This window comes from Mytilus trossulus, chromosome 8 (genome assembly GCF_036588685.1).
Source record: "Mytilus trossulus isolate FHL-02 chromosome 8, PNRI_Mtr1.1.1.hap1, whole genome shotgun sequence".
In the NCBI taxonomy this organism is placed as follows: Eukaryota; Metazoa; Mollusca; class Bivalvia; order Mytilida; family Mytilidae; genus Mytilus; species Mytilus trossulus.
Genome location: NC_086380.1, coordinates 71,276,020 through 71,300,753, shown reverse-complemented (window position 1 = coordinate 71,300,753; position 24,734 = coordinate 71,276,020). Strand labels below are relative to the sequence as shown.

The following is a 24,734-nucleotide window of genomic DNA, read 5'->3' as shown; positions in this document are numbered from 1 at the left end:
TTAACAATTGTTTTAGAAATGAAAAATAACTAGCTAATGAAATTGGAATCTATTTTGGATAGTTTATTCAATGGCAGTATGTTACATTTGTTTGTGTATATTTATGGGGGGAAAAAACACGCGATATGCAATGTTTTCAATAGCGCTACATTTCTTAATAAATAAGTTAGCAAACGTTAGCATCATGTACCTAAATATTAACAGTTTTCATTTCTATTTTAAGTTTGCACTAATAAATTGGAAAAATAGATAATTTAGCAAGTACCTTTCAAAATGGTATTAAACCATAAAATAACCATCAAATAAACGTGCTTAAATGCATAGCGGTGTATCCTCATTCATTTGATTCATTGATTGTTTGCTTAACGTCCAGTTAGGAGATAACTGTATTGTATTTTAAGCTCCGACGGCATCAATCGGGGATTTGATGGTCGCAAATTAAGTTTACTGGCGACGCGTTAGCGGAGACAGTAAACGGGTATTTGCGACCATCAAATCCCAAATTGATGCCGTCGGAGCTTAAAATACAATATTGTTATCTCCATTCTAATGAAACTGACAGAAAACAACGTTAAAACATGTATTTAAAATCTGCCAAATGCCGTCTGCGCTTGCGCGTACGTCCCATAACATCAAATGTCAATTGATGCCATGTAAGAAAGTGACGTTATCCAATCAAAATGAACGTTACAAACGTTGTTGCATTAGAATGGCAAATAGTTCATGCATCTTAAGACGAAAATATAACAATAATTACAGGTATATCCTGTAATAGAGGTCATCTGAGATGAAGGTCGAGAAAATGTGGACTGCCATTGAAAATTAAGGGTGTAGTGGAGAGGAAAAGAAATTTTGCCATTCAGCAGGCCACCTACATTTACGGACCATTTAAAAGTGGTGGAATAAAAGGTTCTCAATGTCCCCGTCCTTATCAGACTTGGCGGGGTTCTTATCCTATTATGACATGTATTGTCACACAGTACTGTCCGTGTCAGAAGAGGGCCTCTATGTGACCATATTTCTATTCCGCAGTCACCATTTGGTATCGCTTTTTATTCAATTAGTCTGTTTCATGTACTAGCATCTATGGTATATATCATTGATTAACAAAATTGCTCCACTCGGTCTCCTTTTATTTATTAAGTTTGAAATTCAGAATAACCTATCTTCATCCGCTGTATTAAAATTTCATGAACAATTGGTTATTTTAATACTCTTCATTTGATACGGAAAAATGAACATGTTTCACACAGAAATTATAGCATCAACATTGATATCAAATTACATTATGTTTCTCATATATAGAGATACATGTATAGTATTCTACTTTAATAAACTGATATTTATAAACAGTTATTTTTGAGTGATAAACAAGATCAGTCAATATTCTTTATTACATATAATGGTCATAGAAAAAGTAATTCTTAGATTCTTAAAGTACGTAGATATTAACACATTGACAATCACATGTGACCCAAATAATTGATCTAAATCACTGCTAGAGACTGATTTGTAAACCACTTTCTATGTATTGGTGTTTTTTTTAATAACATTTTTTCCTCGAAATTTTTCTTTGAGGTTAGACACAGTGCATCTTTGATCCAATTGTAATACTGCTAATCATGGATACTGGGATTGTTGTGGAATTAATTTGCTGAATCGTACTTCATTGATAAAATATACACATAACTTATATGGTAGTATATGGTACATGTGGTAAGATCGGGTGTCTTTCACCATGTTGAATTTCAAAATACCGGGTAGTAGAAAATAAATCAATCAGTTTAAATAAATTAATATACTAATTGTAGACAAGAAATACAATTTCTATCTAAGACTTTTATGTGTTTTGTCTTTTGATACGACTGTTTTACACAAATACTGAATATATTTTGTTTGTGGTTCAAGCTCCGTAAAATATTTAAAATCATATTTTTGAGTGAAAAACAGCATGATATTATCTAGTACATTTTGGCAAATTGTTATTTTTTTTATTTTTATGGATTTTGAATTAGACACCCAATCTATCTTGATAAATTATGATACGACATAATTCATATCAGCTCCTGACCCTTGCCATCCCTCGATTTATATCGGGCATCAGGGGCGGATCCAGGATTTCCAGTTAGGGGGGGCGCAAAATTTATTTTCCCCGAGCGGAGCGAGGCGAAAAAATTTTGGGGTTATTTTTAGGTAAAATTATTGAAATATTCTTAATGGGTGAAATGTAGATATCTCGAACTATTGTGTGGTAAAATGAGTGAATTAAAACCGCTTTAATCCACACCTGACAACAATCTACAGATAGACGGGCGGGCAGACGGACGCAAAGTGAGACGAGACAGATCACAATTGCTCACCTGACCAATATATTTTGCAAACAAAAATTTCTACTTTTTTCATCGATTTTTAATTGTCCTTTTTTTTTTAAAGTTTTCGGAGGTGCTTAACTGTGTTCGCAACAAAACAACTAAAATCAGAATGAGATGCATTTACGCAGCTATCTTTATTCTCTTGGGATTCCAAGCATGTAATTCGGTACAGAATTCGGCTAAATATTTGGGATTGCAAGTGAGAAACAAGTATAGACACAGAGATACAAATTAATAAACTTTACCTTTCGCTTGAAACAGTATTTCTATCTTTCTTAACGGATATTATGAAAGAATATCACCTGCCGACTTTATGTTTGACCGTGTCATGATGAAATTGTGAAAGTGCAATGAGTGAGGGATGTTTTGGAACTTCGATTATCAAAGAAATTTATTATAAAAACCGAAAATACAATGTAACATTTGTTTTTACTTTAACTGCTAAAAAAACCTATTATATTTGTCATCAAACGCAGCTCCGCATTTGACACTTTCCTTTGAAATAATTTATAGAACTTTAATAAAGCGTAGGTCAGTTGATTAGTAATCACGTTGATTCTGTTAAACTGACTGTTTTATATACTTTGAACATGTTGAATGTTAAAAAAGATGGAATGGTCTCTTCTGATACTTAAATATGTTGGAGTCAACCCATGCTTTGCAAATTTTAGGGGGGGCGCACGCCCGCCACGCCCCCACCTAAATCCGCCCCTGGGCATGCATGGGCTTATAATACGGAAGCCGATAAGGGCCATTCAAAAACAATATTTTATGTCGTAATTACGACATAGCATGTCGTAATTTCGACATAACATGTCGTTATTACGACATCGGTATGTCGTAATTTCGACATAACATGTCGTTATAACGACATAGCTTTGTCGTAATTTCGACATATCATGTCGTTTTAACGACATAGCGTTGTCGTAATAACGACATTGCTATATATAAAAGAATATGTATTATGATTAGCAAAAACTAAATGACACAAAAATTAACAGCTATAGGTCATCATAATGCCCCCAATAAATAGAAAAGCCCCCGCATTGTCAGCTATAAAATAGGGAGGAAAGAAACCAGAGGCTCAGAGTCCCCGAAATGCTGTGTGGCAGACAGTGTTAGTATTTAATTATTAGCTCCCTTGGTAAAACTCCAAATTTCATATTTAATGTATTTTATTGTTAAATGATTTACATGAAGCTTAATAAGTATATATTTGTTAATTGCATAGCTTTTGCTATTTGAATTCATTGGTTAAATATTTCTATTTATATTTCAAAGTTTGATATTTGCATCGTCGCACAATCTTTGGGTACTTTCTTTGGATACCTTCAGTGAGAAGCATATATATTTTATAGATCCCACAGTTTGTCGTGAAAAAGACATATTGCAAGACATGATAGATATATAAATAATGATAAAAAAAAATGATAGATATATATAAGTAAAGATAAAAAAAATGATAGATATATATAATAATGATAAAAAAAATGATAGATATATATACGTGATTATACTTACACCATTGCCTTGTGACATTTTTGTGTAATATGTTATATATATGTTGAACAATTGAATAAAGTTAAAACTAAATGATAGAAAGTTGTCGAAAATGAAATTTTATTAGAGAAGTGGACTTGTCCTTCCAAGGCAAGCCATTCTTTCTATCTCCGTATAAATAATCGTAAACTACATGGCTTCTTGTAATGAGGATGAAATGAAGTATTGTTTGCTCTATTTCTACTTCAAACGTAGGGCACGATGATTCTACAACCCCATGGTTTCAAAAACAGAATCTTCGCAATTTCGTCCGCAAAAACAAAATAATTTTTTTTTTATAAAACACGAACCAATATTAAAACAAATTTAATACATGTTTTGAATTATGTTTTTACAGCTCTTGATCATATTCTAAGTAATATCTAGTATATTTGAGGATTAAAATAAAAAGCAATTGTGAAAAAAAAAACGGATGTCCAACGGTACATTTATGAAAAACTGTTTTAACTCTCATGTATTGTGATCCTATTTCTTATTCTCCGATCTTTTTTATTCTTGTCAGGATTAACGACATGTGTCGATTCTTTTTGGCGTTAAGGTGGTATGGGAGTATGAAATAAAAATGATAGAATTTGTTCATACTTTGTCAAAATGTAGTATCTATTGATACATGCTCAAAAATGTTATAAAAATGAAAGGTCACCGCGCGTTTTCTCAAGCTACAGGTTGTGACAAAATGACAAATTTTGTATGGATTATACAGGAAAGAGCACCATTTTGTGAATAGAAACTAAACAAAATGATAGAATCATATAATGTATTAGAAAAAGATAGCTTTCAGACAATGCTTTTAGAATATCAAAAGAAAAGATAGGGTCACCGTACGTTTTTTCCGGCTAAAAGATAAAATAGGAAAATTTCATGTAGAGTCCTTCAGAAAATGCACTGTTTTAGAGTTACCTCCCCTTAAAATGCCAATTTGAAAATATTTAAAAAACACCCAAAAATAATCTATACTTCTAAAAATTTAATATTTCCAAGTTATATTCTTATAAATTGGTTCTTTTACACCAAAATTCACATTAAATATTGCATTACTGCATCAAATTTTGCTAACTTGATAGAAAATATGGACCTTAGATTCTCTGTTTTTTATAATCCAAGATGGCGAAGGACACCCATACCACCTTAAAGCCGTTATTTTACCTTATTTCATTTGACTCGCTGGCTGCATATTAAGCTGGAATAAAAAAAAATGTCCGACGTTTTTCGTTAACTCAACGACAAAAAGTAGATATAGCAGAAAATGAAAAAAGAGTAAGACAATAATAATAACTAACAAACGTACAAATATTTGCCTCATGTGAGTTCAAATATTGCTGATTCAATAAAATCTTCTCTACACTGTCGTTTTTCAAACGGTAGTCATTTTGTCCAAGTTGATATTTCATTTTTCAAAGCAAATGACGCGTATTTTTTTTATAATTGATCTAAACAAAAGTTTGATACACGAAGAGTAAAAAATGTCAAGTTATCAACTACATATTTGGGTCTTAAAGGAATAAAATGCTTCTATACATTACTAAACGGTAGCCAATTTGCCCAAACATCTAAAAACCTCTAAGATCCTAAAGACGCTAATTTCCGACGTTACATGTGCTTAAGTTTCAATTAAATGTTCATGATAATTATAACAAATCGTATATGAAATTTGGAAAAAGAGATTGATGATTGCTCCCGGAAAATAAAGGTGCATGTTACTATAGACTCCGCCCGAGAACATAGGTTCGACACAGGTTAAATTTTGCATTTTTTATTAATCGAAAAACTATCAAGCTTTTAACGATTTATTTAAAAAAAATTGAAAGACAAATCCCAAACAGCGACGAAAACCGTTTCATCGAATTAATAAAAACCCAGGATTATATTTGCCGTTTTCGCGGACGATCCAGGAGTTGATAACTATATTTTGAAATGTATATTTCTGAAGTCAAGATGACTAACTTGGGAAATAATTCTCAAGCTTAGGTTCAAGTAATTGAAGGGGTGTATTACGACAACATATGTGTCAGGGAAATACAATTCTATTCAATGTTAACCAAGGGTAAAAATGTTCGATTTATTTGCAGTGTCAGATATATTTGTATTAGGGTTGAATTAAGATATAGAAAATTTACAATGACAGATGATATCACACTGGATGCTATGCACCTTGAAAGTTAAACATCCTATGAAAACAAAAAATATAAAAAACCGTATACATGTACTTCCGTCCCATCTTTCCTTCCTGCATTAATTGCGACAGTACTGCATTTTTAGATCAAAAAACTTAAAGCGTAAACATTATCAAATCGATTTCCACAACTCGAGGTAATTTTTGATAAAATGACATCACAAAACGAACAGAACCAGAATTAACCAACAATGTAAAACCCTCTTCGACACCGCATTTTAAATGTAACGTGTTGTAGGAACATGGTGCCCAACGTTTGAAAGTAATTTAGAGCGATCAATACTTCAATTTACCCTTATTACAAAAACGCCATGTAGTTTGCGCTTATTAAAAGGGAGATGGAATGTTTAGCTGGCAGTAGAGGTTAACTATAACCTTGTGGTAATCTATAGTCTTGCCTTTACTTCAATTCATGTTTGTCATTTTGTACGCAATCTCTAAAATATACAATTCATGTTTGACAATTTGAACGTAAGTTAAAAAATATAATATAAGTTTCTCACTGAAGGTATCCAGAGAGGGTAATCAAAAATTTTGCGACGATGCAAATATCAAACTTTACAATATAAATAAAAAGCATTAACCAATGAACTAAAATAGCAAAAGCTATGTAATTAACAAATATATACTTATTAAGCTTCATGTAAATTATTTAACAAAAAAATACATTAAATAAGAAATTTGGAGTTAAACCAAGGGAGCTAATAATTAAATAATAACACTGTCCGCCACACAGCACTTCGAGGACTCTCCCTCCGGTATCTTTCCTCCCTCTTTTATAGCTGAATATGCGGGGGTAATTCTATTTCTTTGGGGCATTATGATGACCTATAGTTGTTAATTTCTGTGTCATTTAGTCTCTTGTCAATCATAATACATATTCTTTTATATATAGCGATGTCGTTATTACGACATGATATGTCGAAATTACGACATAGCTATGTCGTTGTAACGACATGTTATGTCGAAATTACGACATAGCGATGTCGTTAAAACGACATGTTATGTCGAAATTACGACGTAGCGGTGTCGTTAAAACGACATGTTATGTCGAATTTACGACATAGCGATGTCGTAATAACGACATGATATGTCGAAATTACGACATGCTATGTCGTAATTACGACATAATTATTTTTTTGAATGGCCCTTATCGGCTTCCGTATTATAATAAGATCTCGTTTCGATATGGGGGTCTTCAAAGATTGTATCAGCACCGTTTGGAAAATGCAATGAAACGTCGCACGCTACTGGTGTAACTTTGGTGAAATCACGGACAAGACACATTCGTCTTATTAATTTATTAACATTAAAATTGATATTCTAAAGTGGTATAGATAATTTTAATGCTTTTAAACTCTACTTTCAGAATATTGCCATTTTGTATATGTAGCATGCCATTTTCATTAAGTAAATTCAATAAAACCTTTACTTTTGAATATAATTTCCTTGTCCCGCGTTACACTTTTAGTTTTGTGATATTCTGAATATCGTAAAAAATAGATTAAAAAATCTTTCAAACGATATAAATGTTTGTCTGGAACAAGCACGTCATAATTGGGCGATGACGTAATGTCGATTTTTTTCTTTCAAAAAGACGGGAATTAAAAAATTCGGATCAAGATGATACAAATTATGTGTCCCATGCACGGAATGTTGCCGTTATCTTTTAATTTGTCCAAAAAAAAAAGAGAATTCCAGAACAATCCCCATGTCGAAAGTAGATCATTCTTCAGCTAGTATTTTGTACAAAGCTCCAACTTCCGCCTCGTGCAATAATCAGGAAATTTTAAAACAAATTATCTTTATTCGATTTGAATAGCAATGTCCACACTTTTGTCCCCTTCAAAACCAATTAAACGTAAGGTTACGTTTTTCTGTTTTTTTTTCATGATGTTTTTTTAATACATTGTGCCATTCGCTACATAAAATAAATATCAGGGATAAAAGTACAAAAAAATTATCTCTATTTTGATATTAAATTCCTGTAAATTTAACCTTATTTACGAGCTATCAGATAACACTAAAATGTCCGATACAATGCCCCCACATACTATTTTGACGTTATTTAATAAAATCACAACAAACTGTCATTTATATTGCGGTTTTCACAGGCGATTTGGAATAGGGTTGTTTTGTGTTGTTGCTTGATAAGAAAACTTTAAATTTGTTGTTTTATGTATGTTAAAGCTCTACCGATACATGTGTTGGAGGCAAGATTTCCTCGCAGAACTGAAGTGTTTTTCTGCCTTTATTATGATTACCAGTCCGATCCGCTATAATACAAATTTATGAAATAACCCAGCTTTTTAAAATTTTTCCCACTTCTTCCCTTGTATATATTTCGGTGCAGAACTCAATGGCAATGCCATGCTTGATATGCCGTAGTCCTTTCGCCTTGACATTCTTGATTGTAAGAATGAGTGCATTCGAAGTGCATAGTTTAAAAAAAAAAACGATTTCTTTAATGATTAAAATGAACATGTATATAAAACAAAATGATTTTGATTCGATTTACTTTTTTATTTGCAATTTGTTCATAAAACTAAGGCTTAACATCTGTTATCTAAGAAAAACATGAATCTAAAGCTCTTAGGAAAAAAATATGCTTTAAAATTAATTGTTGAAAGCCATCTGAACAACGTTTTTATTTTGGCTTACGTCTTTGAGTGTATAATGTTAGGTGGAACCAGTATCGTGCGAAGTTTCAATGTAAAATCTATTATAATAGGTTTACTTTACAAACTACATTGTAATTTTACACCTTTCAGTCAATGTTTTACAGATTAGTAAGAAGGTGACGATTCTGAAGTTAAAAAAACTGAAAAACTATGGCATCAAGTATTCCGGTGAACCGAACAGGATATTTTCCAGTAGCAGAAATGGATAAACACCCTACAGTACGAATTGCACAATATTTCTTATTTTTGTTCGTTTTGTTGTATACTGTTTTCTTCAACACTCGTATAATATATGTAATTATGAAGAATGAAAAACTTCGCATCCCTGCAAACTGGATAATTTGTTGTATATTGATCTGTGATATCATAATTGTTCTCAACTTTGAAATAACAGGAACTTCCATCTCCTTTTTTGAAGAAGTATGGTTATCGGAGTTGACGGCAGGAGTAGTTGTATTTTCAAATTTATTTTATTCAGGAACGCAGCGTTGGTATTTAGCGCTAGCGTCACTTGAAAAGTGTTTCTACATTCTGTTAGTATATAAACATCATAGAATATTCGACGAAAGAAAAACCTTCTGTTATATTGCTATTCTAACTGTGTTATCTTTTATAGTATCATTTGCGACCGCCTCTACCAATGGCGCAGGATACCAACCGGAAACGATGACCTGCTTTGTTGCGTATGAATCATTTACAAATACATACATATCGGGAAAGTTTACAATGGTGGTCAGACTAGTTGTAGAAGTTTCTGTGTTCGTTTTAGCTATTCTTCTACAGTTTATTACTTTATTTTTTTCCTACAATAAAGCAAAATCTGATGTAACTTTAAACAGACATGGAATAGTATGGAAAAGAATGATCGGTAACTTTATATCTTTATTTTCTGTGACATTTGTTATAGGTCTAGGAGCTACTGTGATGAAAATTTCATTCGAGTTGGAGTATCCGATTTTTTTAAGAACAAGCACATTGATATACATGTTTGGACCACCTGTATTGAATCCACTTATTGTTTTATTTGGGAATCCACCGGTAAGAGATTCGTTTCTTAAGACAAAAAAAGTATTTGTGACAAACTGCACTCCGAAGAACGACGAAAGGATTTGCAATTGTTGACCTTTTCCTTTTACTTTCGTTATTTAGAAATTATGGAACCCGACATTCATGTGGCGAATTGTGATGTTTAATTATTGGATCATGTCTGTTAAATGTTTATCCTGAGCAAGAAAAAAATCATGTTCAAACCAACAAGGCTTGTTTTGACACGAGTCATTATACAAATAGCCGGTTACAGGTTCATTCATACAAGACGTCCAATTAGCCCACTACTTAGCGGTAAAATCATGTATTCCATTTTTTTCCGCTGAATATTGATTAATTCTTTTGAAACCACAATCTGGGTATAGCAATGAATACATCATAAAGTTGAATCTTGAAAATCTAAAGAGCTTGTTTGTCCGTTAAAGTAGCATGGTATCATTAAAGACTGTTTGTCAATTACTGAAGCAGGGTTTCATAAAAGCTTGTGTGACAACAAGTGCTGCAGGGCGTCCTTAAATGTTGTTTGTTTATACGTTAAGCAGGTGTCTTTTTAGTGTGTGTTTCACAGTCACTCATTACTCTTTTTATGGTTGCTTTATTATAAATTGATCTGCTAATATTATATGTTTAATATTTAATGTTATAAAAATGTGAGACTCTCATAAAGTCTTTGTTGTTTTCGTATTCATTAATTTTTGTAAAAGATAACAAACAGGAGTAGGTTCAGTAAGACCCCTTTTCGGCCCAAAAATATAGCAGTTTAACAAATTTATGAAATTGTAATCTTTTAGCTATTTATTGGAAAGTAGAATGCTTCTGCTACATAAATATAGGCTGTGTTTGACAATACAATGCACATATATCAGGTACTAGCACCACTAAGTCATGCTAAATTACTGAAATCTTCCCAATTCTAGCATTTCAGTTAAATTTTAGACGATTTCCGTGTAAAACAAAAGTGGCCGCATTCGTGTTCATCCTAAATATTGAAATTTAAGTTGTATTTGATGATAAAACATAACATATATAAAGGTTGAGGATGAACACGGATGCGGTCACTTTCATTTTTGACAAAAACCATCTGAAAAGTGACGTTTTTTGGCATATTTGAGAGATTTTTCATATTTAAGCTTGAATCGGAGCGTTTTTAATGACTTCTTCATCTAAAATCTTTCACTAAAACTAATCAAATCAATTGACATAGACACTTAAGTGTTTAAAAAGTGTCCACATTCTTTCGTTAGATGAACCTGAAAATTGAGGCCAAAATCGGCCCTTACCGGATCTACTCCTTTACAAAAAAATGTAAAAAAATTGACTATAAAGGGCAGAAACTCCTTAAGGGGTCAAATGACGATTTTGGTCACGCTGACTTATTTGTAGATCTAAGTTTGTTGAAGGTTATTGCTGTTTACAGTTTATCTCTATCAATAATAATATTCCAGATAATAACCAAAACGGCAAAATGTCCTTAACATTACAAATGCAAGGGCAACAACGCAACAACGGGTTATCCGATTCATCTGAAAATTTTAGGGCAGATATATCTTGACCTGATAAACAAATTTTGACCCTGTCAGATTTGCTTTAAATGCTTTGGTTTCAGAGTTATTATCCATAATCTACATTTTACCCTTTTGTTCTTTTTTAGCCATGACGGCTATATTGGTTAGTTGGTCGGGTCACCGGGCTCATTTTTTAAACTAAATACCCCAATGATGAGTGTGGTCAAGTTTGGTTAAATTTGGCCCAGTTGTTTCAGGGGAGAAGATTTTTTTTGTAAAAGTTAACGACGGACGACGGAAACCAAGTGATGAAAAAAGCTCACTTTGCTCTCTGGGCCAGGTGAGATAAAAAACAGTTGAAAGGTTTATTTCATCCTTTAAATGGTTGAACATATGCATATACAGACATTGAACATTACATGCGTAAAAGACATGTATCTTAGCATTTATAACGGTTGTTGTATAGATACGAACGTTTATAATGGTTTATATGTGTATTTGAACACTTCGAATGGTTTATATGTGTATTTGAACATTTCAAATGATTTGTATGTGTATTTGTACATTTCAAATGGTTTATACAGTAGGTGTATACAAACAAATTAAATTGTTGATTGGTGTTCGCAAACTTATAAACGTCACTCAAGTGATGCGATGACTTCAACATCAACACCACTATAACTCTTGGTTTAATATGATAAATAATAAGTTATATGATTGGGAATAAGACAACCATCAACCAAAGTTTAAATGGAGTGGATATAATCAATTGTAGGTAACCGTACAGCCTTTAACGATGAGAGAGAAAGAAAAAAAAGTGTATAATCGGCTATATATTAAGCAGTTCAATTAAGAAATAGATGTATTCTGTACTCATTTTATTATCACTGTGACATAAGATTATTTGAGAAAAACTAACGACTAAAGGATGTACTTAAGTCAGGTTTTGAAAATGGGATGTTCGGACTACTTGGGTTTTTCCCATTAAGCCAGTGTACAATATTTTGCCCCATAACACCAATTTTTCTTTGCATAAAATACTTCAATAGCTCATAAAAGGCCATTTTCCAATATTTAAGCAGTTTCTTAATTTTTGTTCTTTTGATTACAGACCAAAATAAAACCAATGCAAATGTAAGGTAAAAATCCGAGTCAGCCTTTTCCCGCGAATTTTAAAAACTCAAATAACTCGAAAAGGAGCTCTATGACCTATCAATATTTTTAGCTTATTTTGTTCCATAACTAGTGCTCCTCCGACATGTAGTGTCAATAATAATTTCTTGATTTTTAAAATTCACCTAAGTACATCCTTAATTCATAATAAAACAAAAAACAAAATATGGTTGGAATATAACAACGAAAAACTGATACACACACATGACACAGTTGGTTCCCATTGGAACACTGATAGTTTGTTTCAAAATCACGTCCTCCAAACGTCACACATATAGTATAATGTAATATGCCTTTACTAGTGTATGTTCCGATAATTTGTTTGACATTATGATAAATTGTTTTATTTGTGTATTTACTCGAAATAAGGAGTTCAAACATATTGTGATATATGTTTGGACAACTAAAAAGGCTTGTGAAAACCTAATATAAATCACTCTGACTGATTCTGTTTTAATTTGTCTTGTGTCAAGGTTTTTTTTTCAAAACCAATAAGCCTACTTAAAAGAAAATAATATGAAAATGTACATACATTCTGATAGTCCGAGATTACTCTGACGTCCGACGGCTGTTTAGCCAGACAAGCTGGGGCCGTGGGACGTCAGAGCTTGTCCCATATCAAAAAGTGGATATTTGCCCACCCAAAATAGATGTGCTACTTCCTCGCTTCTGGAGCCGACTGAGGGCCTTGGAATTATATAAATCGGGCATCAATCTCTTCAGTTTTCATTTATCTCTTCATTTATGTAAGTTTCACCTACCTGCCAAACCTTTAATTTTCTATATTTTAACATTTTTCAAAGAGACCCATGATTTCTCCATGTTGCCTTTCATTTTCAAAGATTATCACGTGACCACGAGAAAACAGTGCAAATGACCATAATGTAACACCTCGTTCATTTACGCTGTAAGTTACCTAAATGTCCGAGAGCTACCGATTGTTATCGTGGTCGGAACTAAATGCTAGTTACCGATCTCCTGTGAAAGGAGGTGAAAAAACGTGGTTGCTTCTAAACGTTATTCATCAATCTCCTATAAAGGAGGTAACAAAATATAAATATTTGCATATTTGAGTCTCGAGGCCACGAAATCTCTCGTAACTTGACATCCATTTGAAAGTGAAAGTCAAAAATGGAGAAATCATTGGTCTCTGTGAAAAATGTTAAAATATAGAAAATTAAAGGTTTGGCAGGTAGGTGAAACTTACAATAATGAAGAGATAAATGAAAACTGAAGAGATTGATGCCCGATTTATATAATTCCAAGGCCCTCAGTCGGCTCCAGAAGCGAGGAAGTAGCGCATCTATTTTGGGTGGGCAAATATCCACTTTTTGATATGGGACAAGCTCTGACGTCCCACGGCCCCAGCTTGTCTGGCTAAACAGCCGTCGGACGTCAGAGTAATCTCGGACTAACATTCTGAATCATAACAAATAAAGCACGGTCAACTATGCTGATAGCTTCTTAATACTAAGATCACAGCGTTCAGATTTTTTATCTACATTTTATCTGTCAAAGTTCCAGACAGCGTTATATGTTTCACTTTGAAACGAACAATTGTTTAAGATGTTCATTAAGGATAATTCACAAAGACCCTAGCTATTACAATTTTACATGATCTTAACGGAAATCATTAAAGCTCGAATTTCAAATCCATAGATGTTTTCTTTGAAAAGGATAAGAGGTTGATACCAATGATACTAATTAGTATCATAATGAATTATGAATTTCAGCATAAAAACAGGATACATACGTACATGTAGTACATTTTAACAATAGTTTGTTTATTATTCGATCCTTTTGTATGCTTTTTACAGCGTGGGTAGACCTTGCGGAAGCTGTATAGCTAGTCAAGGTCGTTAAACAATCCCTTGGTTCTACAATGGCTTTCTATTTTGAATGACAATATCATCTGTTTTGGCTTTTTTTTTAAGGTGTAGCTTTGTTCAATGAATTGCCACCTTACTTGACATGTATAAGGAGTACACTTACACTTAAAATCTCACTAACAACTATGACAATATCATCTGTATTGACTTAGATATTTATTTTCATTTTTTTTATTGAAGGTGTAGCTTTGTTCAATGAATTGCCACCTTACTTGACATGTATAAGGAGTACACCTCACTGACAACTATGACAATATCATCTGTATTGACTTAGAATTTTTATTGTCATTTTTATTTATTAAAGGTGAAGTTTTATTCGATGAATTGTCACCTTTTTGACACATTTATATTATGTACACACACACAAAATCTCACTAACAATATCTGTCCAATATGTTATTTGTTAATGATCTCTGGTGGCCTCTCCTGGTACCTCTCATGTTCAACATCATTGTATAGGGAGTGATGCATGTGGCTAGAGGAGAAGGCTGATGCCATCATTAACCTTATCAACATATTCCGGTATTCTAATCCAGAGTGATAAAAGATGTGTATGATCTGGTAGAAAATTTAGACTAATTAGCATAGCATAACTAACTTTTTAATTTTAGACTGCTATTGGAAAATTTAATATCAATATATGTATTATGAAAAAACTATATAACTATATATCACAATATATACTTGGTGTATTTTCAGATGAAATAAAAATAAATTACAAAAAAAAATCTCACTAACATCTATGCATTCAATCGTTGACACGAAAAACGTATGAATTAATGTCTTTTGTTAGTAACACATGCTGTAGATGTGTGATATATAAGACTAAAGATATAAGAATTAGACCACTTTCGAGTTCATCCGTCACCGGAAAAAAACTCGTCAATTATACGCGCCTTTATCACCGTCATTTGAGCGTTTAGGGGCGTCGTCACTTCCTTCCAATGTTGAGCGAGTGGTTGGAAAACTATAATTCTATATTGTACGAATAATTCGGCAAATTGAATTCTCAAAATTGACAATCAACACTGCTGTCATTAGGGAATTGTCAGTAAGTACCTACAGAGCAACCATTATTTCTAGTTTATCCTGCACAAAGACGATCACTAAGACGCTTGATGAACGTAAATAGTGCAGGGATACAGGCGAGCCCCTCTATCTGGTAAATGACGTCATAAAGGCGTGCATAATTGACGAGTTTTTGCCGGTGACGGATGAACTCGAAAGTGGTCTATTAACAGATAGAGCAGCTGAGAATCAAAACTTATAGACTATATGTATTAAACACTGTTCTTTCTCGGTGAATAACAATCACCACTCAGCTGAGTATCAAAACTTATGGACTATATGTATTAAACACTGTTCTTTCTCGGTGAATAACAATCACCACTCAGCTGAGTATCAAAACTTATAGACTATATGTATTAAACACTGTTCTTTCTCGGTGAATAACAATCACCACTCAACCGAGAATCAAAACTTATGGACTATATGTATTAAACACTGTTCTTTCTCGGTGAATAACAATCACCACTCAGCTGAGTATCAAAACTTATGGACTATATGTATTAAACACTGTTCTTTCTCGGTGAATAACAATCACCACTCAACCGAGAATCAAAACTTATGGACTATATGTATTAAACACTGTTCTTTCTCGGTGAATAACAATCACCACTCAGCTGAGTATCAAAACTTATGGACTATATGTATTAAACACTGTTCTTTCTCGGTGAATAACAATCACCACTCAACCGAGAATCAAAACTTATGGACTATATGTATTAAACACTGTTCCTTCTCGGTGAATAACAATCACCACTCAACCGAGAATCAAAACTTATGGACTATATGTATAAAACACTGTTCTTTCTCGGTGAATAACAATCACCACTCAGCTGAGTATCAAAACTTATAGACTATATGTATAAAACACTGTTCCTTCTCGGTGAATAACAATCACCACTCAACCGAGAATCAAAACTTATGGACTATATGTATAAAACACTGTTCTTTCTCGGTGAATAACAATCACCACTCAACTGAGAATCAAAACTTATAGACTATATGTATAAAACACTGTTCTTTCTCGGTGAATAACAATCACCACTCAACTGAGAATCAAAACTTATAGACTATATGTATAAAACACTGTTCTTTCTCGGTGAATAACAATCACTACTCAACTGAGAATCAAAACTTATAGACTATAGGTATAAAACACTGTTCTTTCTCGGTGAATAACAATCACCACTCAACTGAGAATCAAAACTTATAGACTATAGGTATAAAACACTGTTCTTTCTCGGTGAATAACAATCACCACTCAACTGAGAATCAAAACTTATGGACTATATGTATTAAACACTGTTCCTTCTCGGTGAATAACAATCACCACTCAGCTGAGTATCAAAACTTATGGACTATATGTATTAAACACTGTTCTTTCTCGGTGAATAACAATCACCACTCAACCGAGAATCAAAACTTATGGACTGTATGTATTAAACACTGTTCCTTCTCGGTGAATAACAATCACCACTCAACCGAGAATCAAAACTTATGGACTATATGTATAAAACACTGTTCTTTCTCGGTGAATAACAATCACCACTCAGCTGAGTATCAAAACTTATAGACTATATGTATAAAACACTGTTCCTTCTCGGTGAATAACAATCACCACTCAACCGAGAATCAAAACTTATGGACTATATGTATAAAACACTGTTCTTTCTCGGTGAATAACAATCACCACTCAACTGAGAATCAAAACTTATAGACTATATGTATAAAACACTGTTCTTTCTCGGTGAATAACAATCACCACTCAACTGAGAATCAAAACTTATAGACTATATGTATAAAACACTGTTCTTTCTCGGTGAATAACAATCACTACTCAACTGAGAATCAAAACTTATAGACTATAGGTATAAAACACTGTTCTTTCTCGGTGAATAACAATCACCACTCAACTGAGAATCAAAACTTATAGACTATAGGTATAAAACACTGTTCTTTCTCGGTGAATAACAATCACCACTCAACTGAGAATCAAAACTTATAGACTATAGGTATAAAACACTGTTCTTTCTCGGTGAATAACAATCACCACTCAACTGAGAATCAAAACTTATAGACTATATGTATAAAACACTGTTCTTTCTCGGTGAATAACAATCACCACTCAACTGAGAATCAAAACTTATAGACTATAGGTATAAAACACTGTTCCTTCTCGGTGAATAACAATCACCACTCAACTGAGAATCAAAACTTATAGACTATAGGTATAAAACACTGTTCTTTCTCGGTGAATAACAATCACCACTCAACTGAGAATCAAAACTTATAGACTATATGTATAAAACACTGTTCTTTCTCGGTGAATAACAATCACCACTCAATTGAGAATCAAAACTTATAGACTATATAAACACTGTTCTTTCTCGGTGAATAACAATCACCACTCAATTGAGAATCAAAACTTATAGACTATATAAACACTGTTCTTTCTCGGTGAATAACAATCACCACTCAATTGCACATCATAATTTAACAAGAATGTGTCCCAAGTACATAGATGCTCCATCCGCACTATCATTTTCTATGTTCAGTGGACGTTGAAAATGGTATAAAATCTCTAATTTAACATTAAAATTAGAAAGATCGTATTATAGGGAACATGTTTACTACGTTTCAAGTTGATTGGACTTCAACTTTTTCAAAAACTAACTCGACCAAACACTTTAACCTGAAGCGGGACAGACGAACGAACGGACGGACGGAAGGACGGTACAACGAACGGACCCACAGACGAGAAAACATAATGCCCATAAAAATCAAAAGAATCTTTATAAGTATTAGAACATCATCGATTGCCTTTTTTACTGTATAACGAATAAAATGCAATGTGTTTTTTTTTTGTATTCACTTATTTATCTGACTACGCACGGTCAAAACTGAAAACAAAATTGCGATAAGATAGTGTACGTGTTACTTATTATTGCGATACTCACTTAAATCTCTGAGTATAAGTAAATTCACCTTAAACAGTATACTCACTTAAATCTCTGAGTATAAGTAAATTCACCTTAAACAGTATACTCACTTAAATCTCTGAGTATAAGTAAATTCACCTTAAACAGTATACTCACTTAAATCTCTGAGTATAAGTAAATTCACCTTAAACAGTTTTACCTTTTAACAAAGCAACTGGAGTCTAAAGAATGTTTCATCTGTACCAAAATATATCATATAGTCATGCCAGGATGGCAAGACCTATATTTATTACACATGATGGTGGTGGCTTAGTTACAAAAATGTATGACATTTTTTTTTGAAATAGTGCAAATATTTCAATTGTTGAAAGGCTGAAACGTTTCAACGTCTTGATGAATTCACTGCTTTTGCATATTTAGGTTTCCAAGGGCGCTCATGATGAATTGTTTACCAAAAAACGACGGTGACACACAAAATGTATAAAGCAGTGATCTTAACCCACCAAAAATAAAATGACAAACACACAAAATAAATAAATAAAAGAATAACAAAAAACCAACCAAACTGTCAAAGAGCTAATACAGCACAGTATTATCAATAATACGCATTACCTTTCTTATAACAGCAATTCGAGTATATCAAATTATTAAGTAGTTAGGGGCCAGCTGAAGGACGCCTCCGGGTGCGGGAATTTCTCGTTACCTTGAGGACCTTCTGCTGTTGTTTTTTCTATGGTAGGGTTGTTGTCTCTTTGATACATTCCCCATTTCCATTTTCAATTTTATTCAAATGAATGTAAGAGGACTTTCGGCATTATTCCTTTTTTCAAATACTTTTCTGGAAACAAAGGTAACAACATGAATTCCGTATGTGAATCCCGGACGATTAAATTGGATAAAAAGTATAGTTTCCATGGTACTGAAGAAATATGACAGTTGTTTTTAATTAGTTTGAGGTATTTGAGTTTTTGATTTTGTCGTTAGATTCCATTTTGAATTTTCTTTGGAGTTCGGTATTTATGTTATTTAACTTTAATCTTTATTCAGACGGAGGAAGGATTTTACCTTCATAGTAATGACACCAGTTACTACAGTTACTACATCATGTACAGTTAGCTAGGTTTGAATAACTTGTAGGTTTGTTCAACGTATTGGTAGGTTTCTGAATATTTCTATATGTTCATGTATATAAACAATTTTGTAAAACATATAATATAATGGTACAAAATTAAAGCAAACTGTGTGTCAACAATGTGAATAATTTGAATACCTAAGGAGTTCAGAATGAAATAGAATTGATCCCCTTCATGTTTTGCAACAATAAACATTAATAAGTTCCTCACATAAAAATGTGTAGGGAGGCTAGTCAAGATTAGGTGGTGCATATATTCAAAAAAGATGGGAACAAGATACCAGAGGAACAGTCAGACTCATAGACTGACAACGCATAAATTGAAAATAAACTGAGAACGCAATGGGAAAAAAATGTAACAAAAAAAACCCAGACAATTAGTAGTACACAAAACACAACATAGAAAACTAAAGACTAATCATCACAAACCCCACCAAAAAAAAAACAAGGGGGGGATCTCAGGTGCTCCGGAAGGGTAAGTAGATTTTTCTCCACATGTCCACCAAGCTGTGTGTTTTCACTTTCAAAAAGAAGTCCTGAAATCATTTAGGTTAATCTTATAAATGAATATAGAAAGATCCCTAAATTTTAATCCAGGTATCTATGATGATTTTATCGAACAGATGTGTACCGAAACATGAAACAATTGTACTTTTCCAAGTGCACATTATTTGTTTTTATTTATAGCATAACATATGTTCATGGCGTTTAATACATACTGATTAAATAAAAAATGCATCTTCTTGTTTTCTTATTTGAAATTGATACTACTAGTGACATTTATTCCAGCATTTTAAAACAAAAATTACAATAGTCACTAGGCTAATAATTTTGATATCAATTTCTGACATATTCTCTTGAATTAGCTGTATTTTTATTTTGCTAAATATGTCAGAAATGGATATCAAAATTATTAGCCTAGTGACTTTGAGTTTATTATAGTCTTAAAGTCATGTCTGAATTTCTCTCAATGCGAATTTTATTCGAAAATCAATATAGTAAATTACCATTTGATAGCTTGCACAAGGTAACACTTACGATGGTGGATTTTTTTACCATGAATATGTTATCAACCGTCTTCCTAAATTACTGAATCATTGTTTACTTAAGTACTTGTGTTATGATATTTTGTTCCCGTGTTGTATGCTATTTTGTTCCCGTGTTGTATGATATTTTATTCCCCTGTTGTATGATATTTTGTTCCCGTGTTGTATGATATTTTGTTCCCGTGTTGTATGATATATTGTTCCCATGTTGTTAGCTGCGGTATCGTAGCTCTTTAGGTCCTTTTGTTATTTTTTGACTATTTGCGGACCATGGTTTCCGTGTTGTATGCTATTTTGTTCCCGTGTTGTATGCTATTTTGTTCCCGTGTTGTATGATATTTTGTTTCCGTGTTGTATGATATTTTGTTTCCGTGTTGTATGATATTTTGTTTCCGTGTTGTATGCTATTTTGTTCCCGTGTTGTATGCTATTTTGTTCCCATGTTGTATGATATTTTGTTCCCGTGTTGTATGATATTTTGTTCCAGTGTTGTATGTTATTTTGTTCCCGTGTTGTATGATATTTTGTTCCAGTGTTGTATGCTATTTTGTTCCCGTGTTGTATGATATTTTGTTCCCGTGTTGTATGATATTTTGTTTCCGTGTCGTATGATATTTTGTTCCGTGTTGTATGCTATTTTGTTCCCGTGTTGTATGCTATTTTGTTCCCGTGTTGTATGATATTTTGTTCCGTGTTGTATGATATTTTGTTCCCGTGTTGTATGATATTTTGTTCCCGTGTTGTATGATATTTTGTTTCCGTGTTCTATGATATTTTGTTCCCGTGTTGTATGCTATTTTGTTCCCGTGTTGTTTGATATTTTGTTTCCGTGTTGTATGCTATTTTGTTCCCGTGTTGTATGCTATTTTGTTCCCGTGTTGTATGATATTTTGTTTCCGTGTTGTATGATATTTTGTTCTCGTGTGGCATGATATTTTGTTTCCGTGTTGTATGCTATTTTGTTCCCGTGTGCCATGATATTTTGTTTCCGTGTTGTATGCTATTTTGTTCCCGTGTTGTATGCTATTTTGTTTCCGTGTTGTATGCTATTTTGTTCCGTGTTGTATGATATTTTGTTCCCGTGTGGCATGATATTTTGTTTCAATGTGACATGCTATTGTGGTGTTAGAGTTTTATCAAGTGGGGTACTGTACATTTATGAAATTTTGCCAAAATATGGTATTACATTTTGTTTCATTGTGGTATAAAATCTTGTACCAGTGTGGTATGAATTTTTTTTTAAGTGTGGTATGCGAGTTTGTCCTAGTGTGATACATATATGAAATTTTGTTCCAATGTGGTATGAAATTGAACCTATGTGTGGTATTAAATTTTGACTCAGTTTGGTATGAAATTATGAAAGGAACACACCTAGTGTGGTATGATGTTTTGTTCCAGTGTGACATCATATTTTGGTCCACTGTGGTATGACCTTGCACTAATGTGTTAGGAAATTTTTATCCAGTGTGTTATGAGATTTTGTTTCAGTGTGGTATGATGTTTTAGTCTTGTGTGGTATGTTATTTTGTTCCAATGTGGTAGGGAACTTACCCTATTGTGGTTGTAAATTTTGATCCAGTCTGTTTTTCAGATTTTGCCCCAGTGTGGTGTACGACTTTACTATACATTCGTATAATATTCGTAATTGGTAGGTTGATAATGTCAAGTTTGATATTGCTAATTTTATGGACTCCCCTTTTTTAATTTACCTTGGAGATCAACATTAATTAGTGGATTGTTATCTATGAAAGGCATTTCAAAACATCATCGTGCTTGCGCTGTGGTTGACTCAGATGTATAAGGAATCAATTACGACTACTTCATGTCCTGACATAAATTCAACTATGAAACCCTTAACATATCTGGTATCATATAAACGTTGAAGTAATAAAGGGACGGATTACTAAAACATCAAATCTATTGTTTAACTCATGGAACAATAAGGTGAGTATCATCGTTGATTCGTGCGAACGGTTGCAGAACTCCAGTATTGAAAATGTTTATCATAATCCCTAACACATGTTATTGATTTCAAAACTGAAGAAGAGGGACGAAAGATACCAAAGGGACAGTCAAACTCATAAATCTAAAACAAACTGACAACGCCATGGCTAAAAATGTAAAAGACAAACAGACAAACAATAGTACACATGACACAACATAAAAAAACCGAAGAATAAACAATATGAACCCCGACAAAAACTAGGAGTGATCTCAGGTGCTCCGGAAGGGTAAGCAGATCCTGCTCCACATGTGGCACCGTCGTGTTGCTTATGTGATATCAAATCCGGTAAATATTCTAATTCGGTAGGTCAAATTCATGAAAGGGAAGGGGATTGTAGATACGACGTAAGGAACATACCCTATATCATTTGTGAAACGGTTATTCGATAACGGTCAACCAACTCGTGATGGCGTCCGTATAATTTACGAAGGAATGATTTCAAATTCACCATTTGAAACTCTTGGTTTAATATCTTCCTTGTGAGCAGCAACCCTCTATCAAGAAACTGTACTACTGAACTTTTCTACTTGCAACACTGACTTTCAAATAGCTTTGGCATCGTATGCATGACAAACCTTCCATTAATTCAGTTGTTAGTTAGTTTATTAATGTGGTTTTGTTATTAACAAAATTACCTACATTATATATATTTTTGACCATACATAATATATTTTGGTTTGTGAAAACAACCATTGTGTTTTTTCAAATGGCAAATTACCACGATACATGTAGCTGTGAGTTTCAGTTGAGAATGAAAGACTTCAAAAATGCCCCTTGTTAGAAGCACACCATGTACCTTCTGGATAAATTGATTCTATTACCTTTTCAATACAGAGTTTTACATAAAAGTCCGTTTTATACGAGGACGTTTTATGTTATCTTTATATCCATTATAAATGATACAAATTATTTTGTACTGTATTTAATTTTGTATTATCATAAAGCGTGCGACTCCAATAGTACTTATCACTTAAACCTGCATCACAGTTTCCTTTTGGAAATAAAGGCATCTGGAGTGATATAAACAAGGCGTTAATTAACATTTTATTAGAACTCATATATATGAAAAATAGTAATTTAATTATTTTAATGATATTACTTATAACATTTACAAAATGCTTTAAGGTCAAATTTATATCAATAGAAAATATAAACCAGAGTTTTATTTCAGTGTCACTATAACTTCCATTTGAATCAAACAAACAATTTGATAATGAAATGTAACGACATAATTTACGACAAGTAAATGCAAATTAAATCTATGATCAGCAAACAATTACATGTCTTGATATAAATACATCGGTCCAGCGTATTGCATTCACAAGGATCTCAGATATATATCTGAAATCATATTAAATTGCGAAAATTTGCAAGCGAAAATTATTATAATGCATTCGTTTTTAATTTGCATAACTGGTTTTGTAGTTTTCTATGTAGTTGCAGGTAGGCATATTTTCTTTTTTTGTGAAATTCAAATAATTCAAAAGTGGCACAATTAATGTTATTATCAATAATTTTAAATATTTCAGGAGATAATGTGTTTTTTTCCATATGCTTATTTTAAAACTCTAATGTTCATATTTGAATTATCAAAATTATTCAAAAAATATGATACTTCGGTATGAGTTAAAATTTTGAAAAGTTTATGTGTATTTTACCAAGTTTATACGCTCAGTGTGTGTTAACTTGTGATAATATGTCTTTTGTTTGAGTTAAACCATATCAATTGATATTTTAAATTGTCTCTCTATGTTGTGATGTTATGCTATTGTTTCATAATACGGTGACGGATAGTACCTAATAAAACGTTTAAATCCGCTGCAAATTTATTTGATTTCTTTTGAATAAAAGAGCTTTCCTAATTGGTCGTTAATTTTCCTCTTTAAACTGATGCAAGTATATGAATTGTCATTTAAATATACCATATTTATACAGGCGTGCAGAATGATTTGACGGGTGACACAGCCAATCGTGATGAAAACTTAGAGGTACGTACGTTTTATGTATTGGTCGTTGAAACTTATCAAATTAAACGCTACAAGAGTTAATATAATCCGGTACTAATAAATTTCACAACAAAGCAAGTCTAAAAGCGTAATTTATATTAGTTTTCGAATACTGGGAAAGTACCTTTATTCGTGGGGTAC

The 24,734-nt window shown here is 32.7% G+C and overlaps 1 protein-coding gene across 1 annotated transcript in view; it reads left to right on the top strand.

Annotated features, from left to right (window-relative positions):
- Nucleotides 1-24,734, top strand: part of LOC134727951 (uncharacterized) — a 36,600-nt gene that overhangs the window by 5,539 nt on the left and 6,327 nt on the right. The window contains exon 2 of the mRNA XM_063592350.1: nucleotides 24,523-24,575. Within this exon, the coding sequence (XP_063448420.1) occupies nucleotides 24,523-24,575 (53 nt within the window). The remainder of the gene's footprint in view (nucleotides 1-24,522; nucleotides 24,576-24,734) is intronic.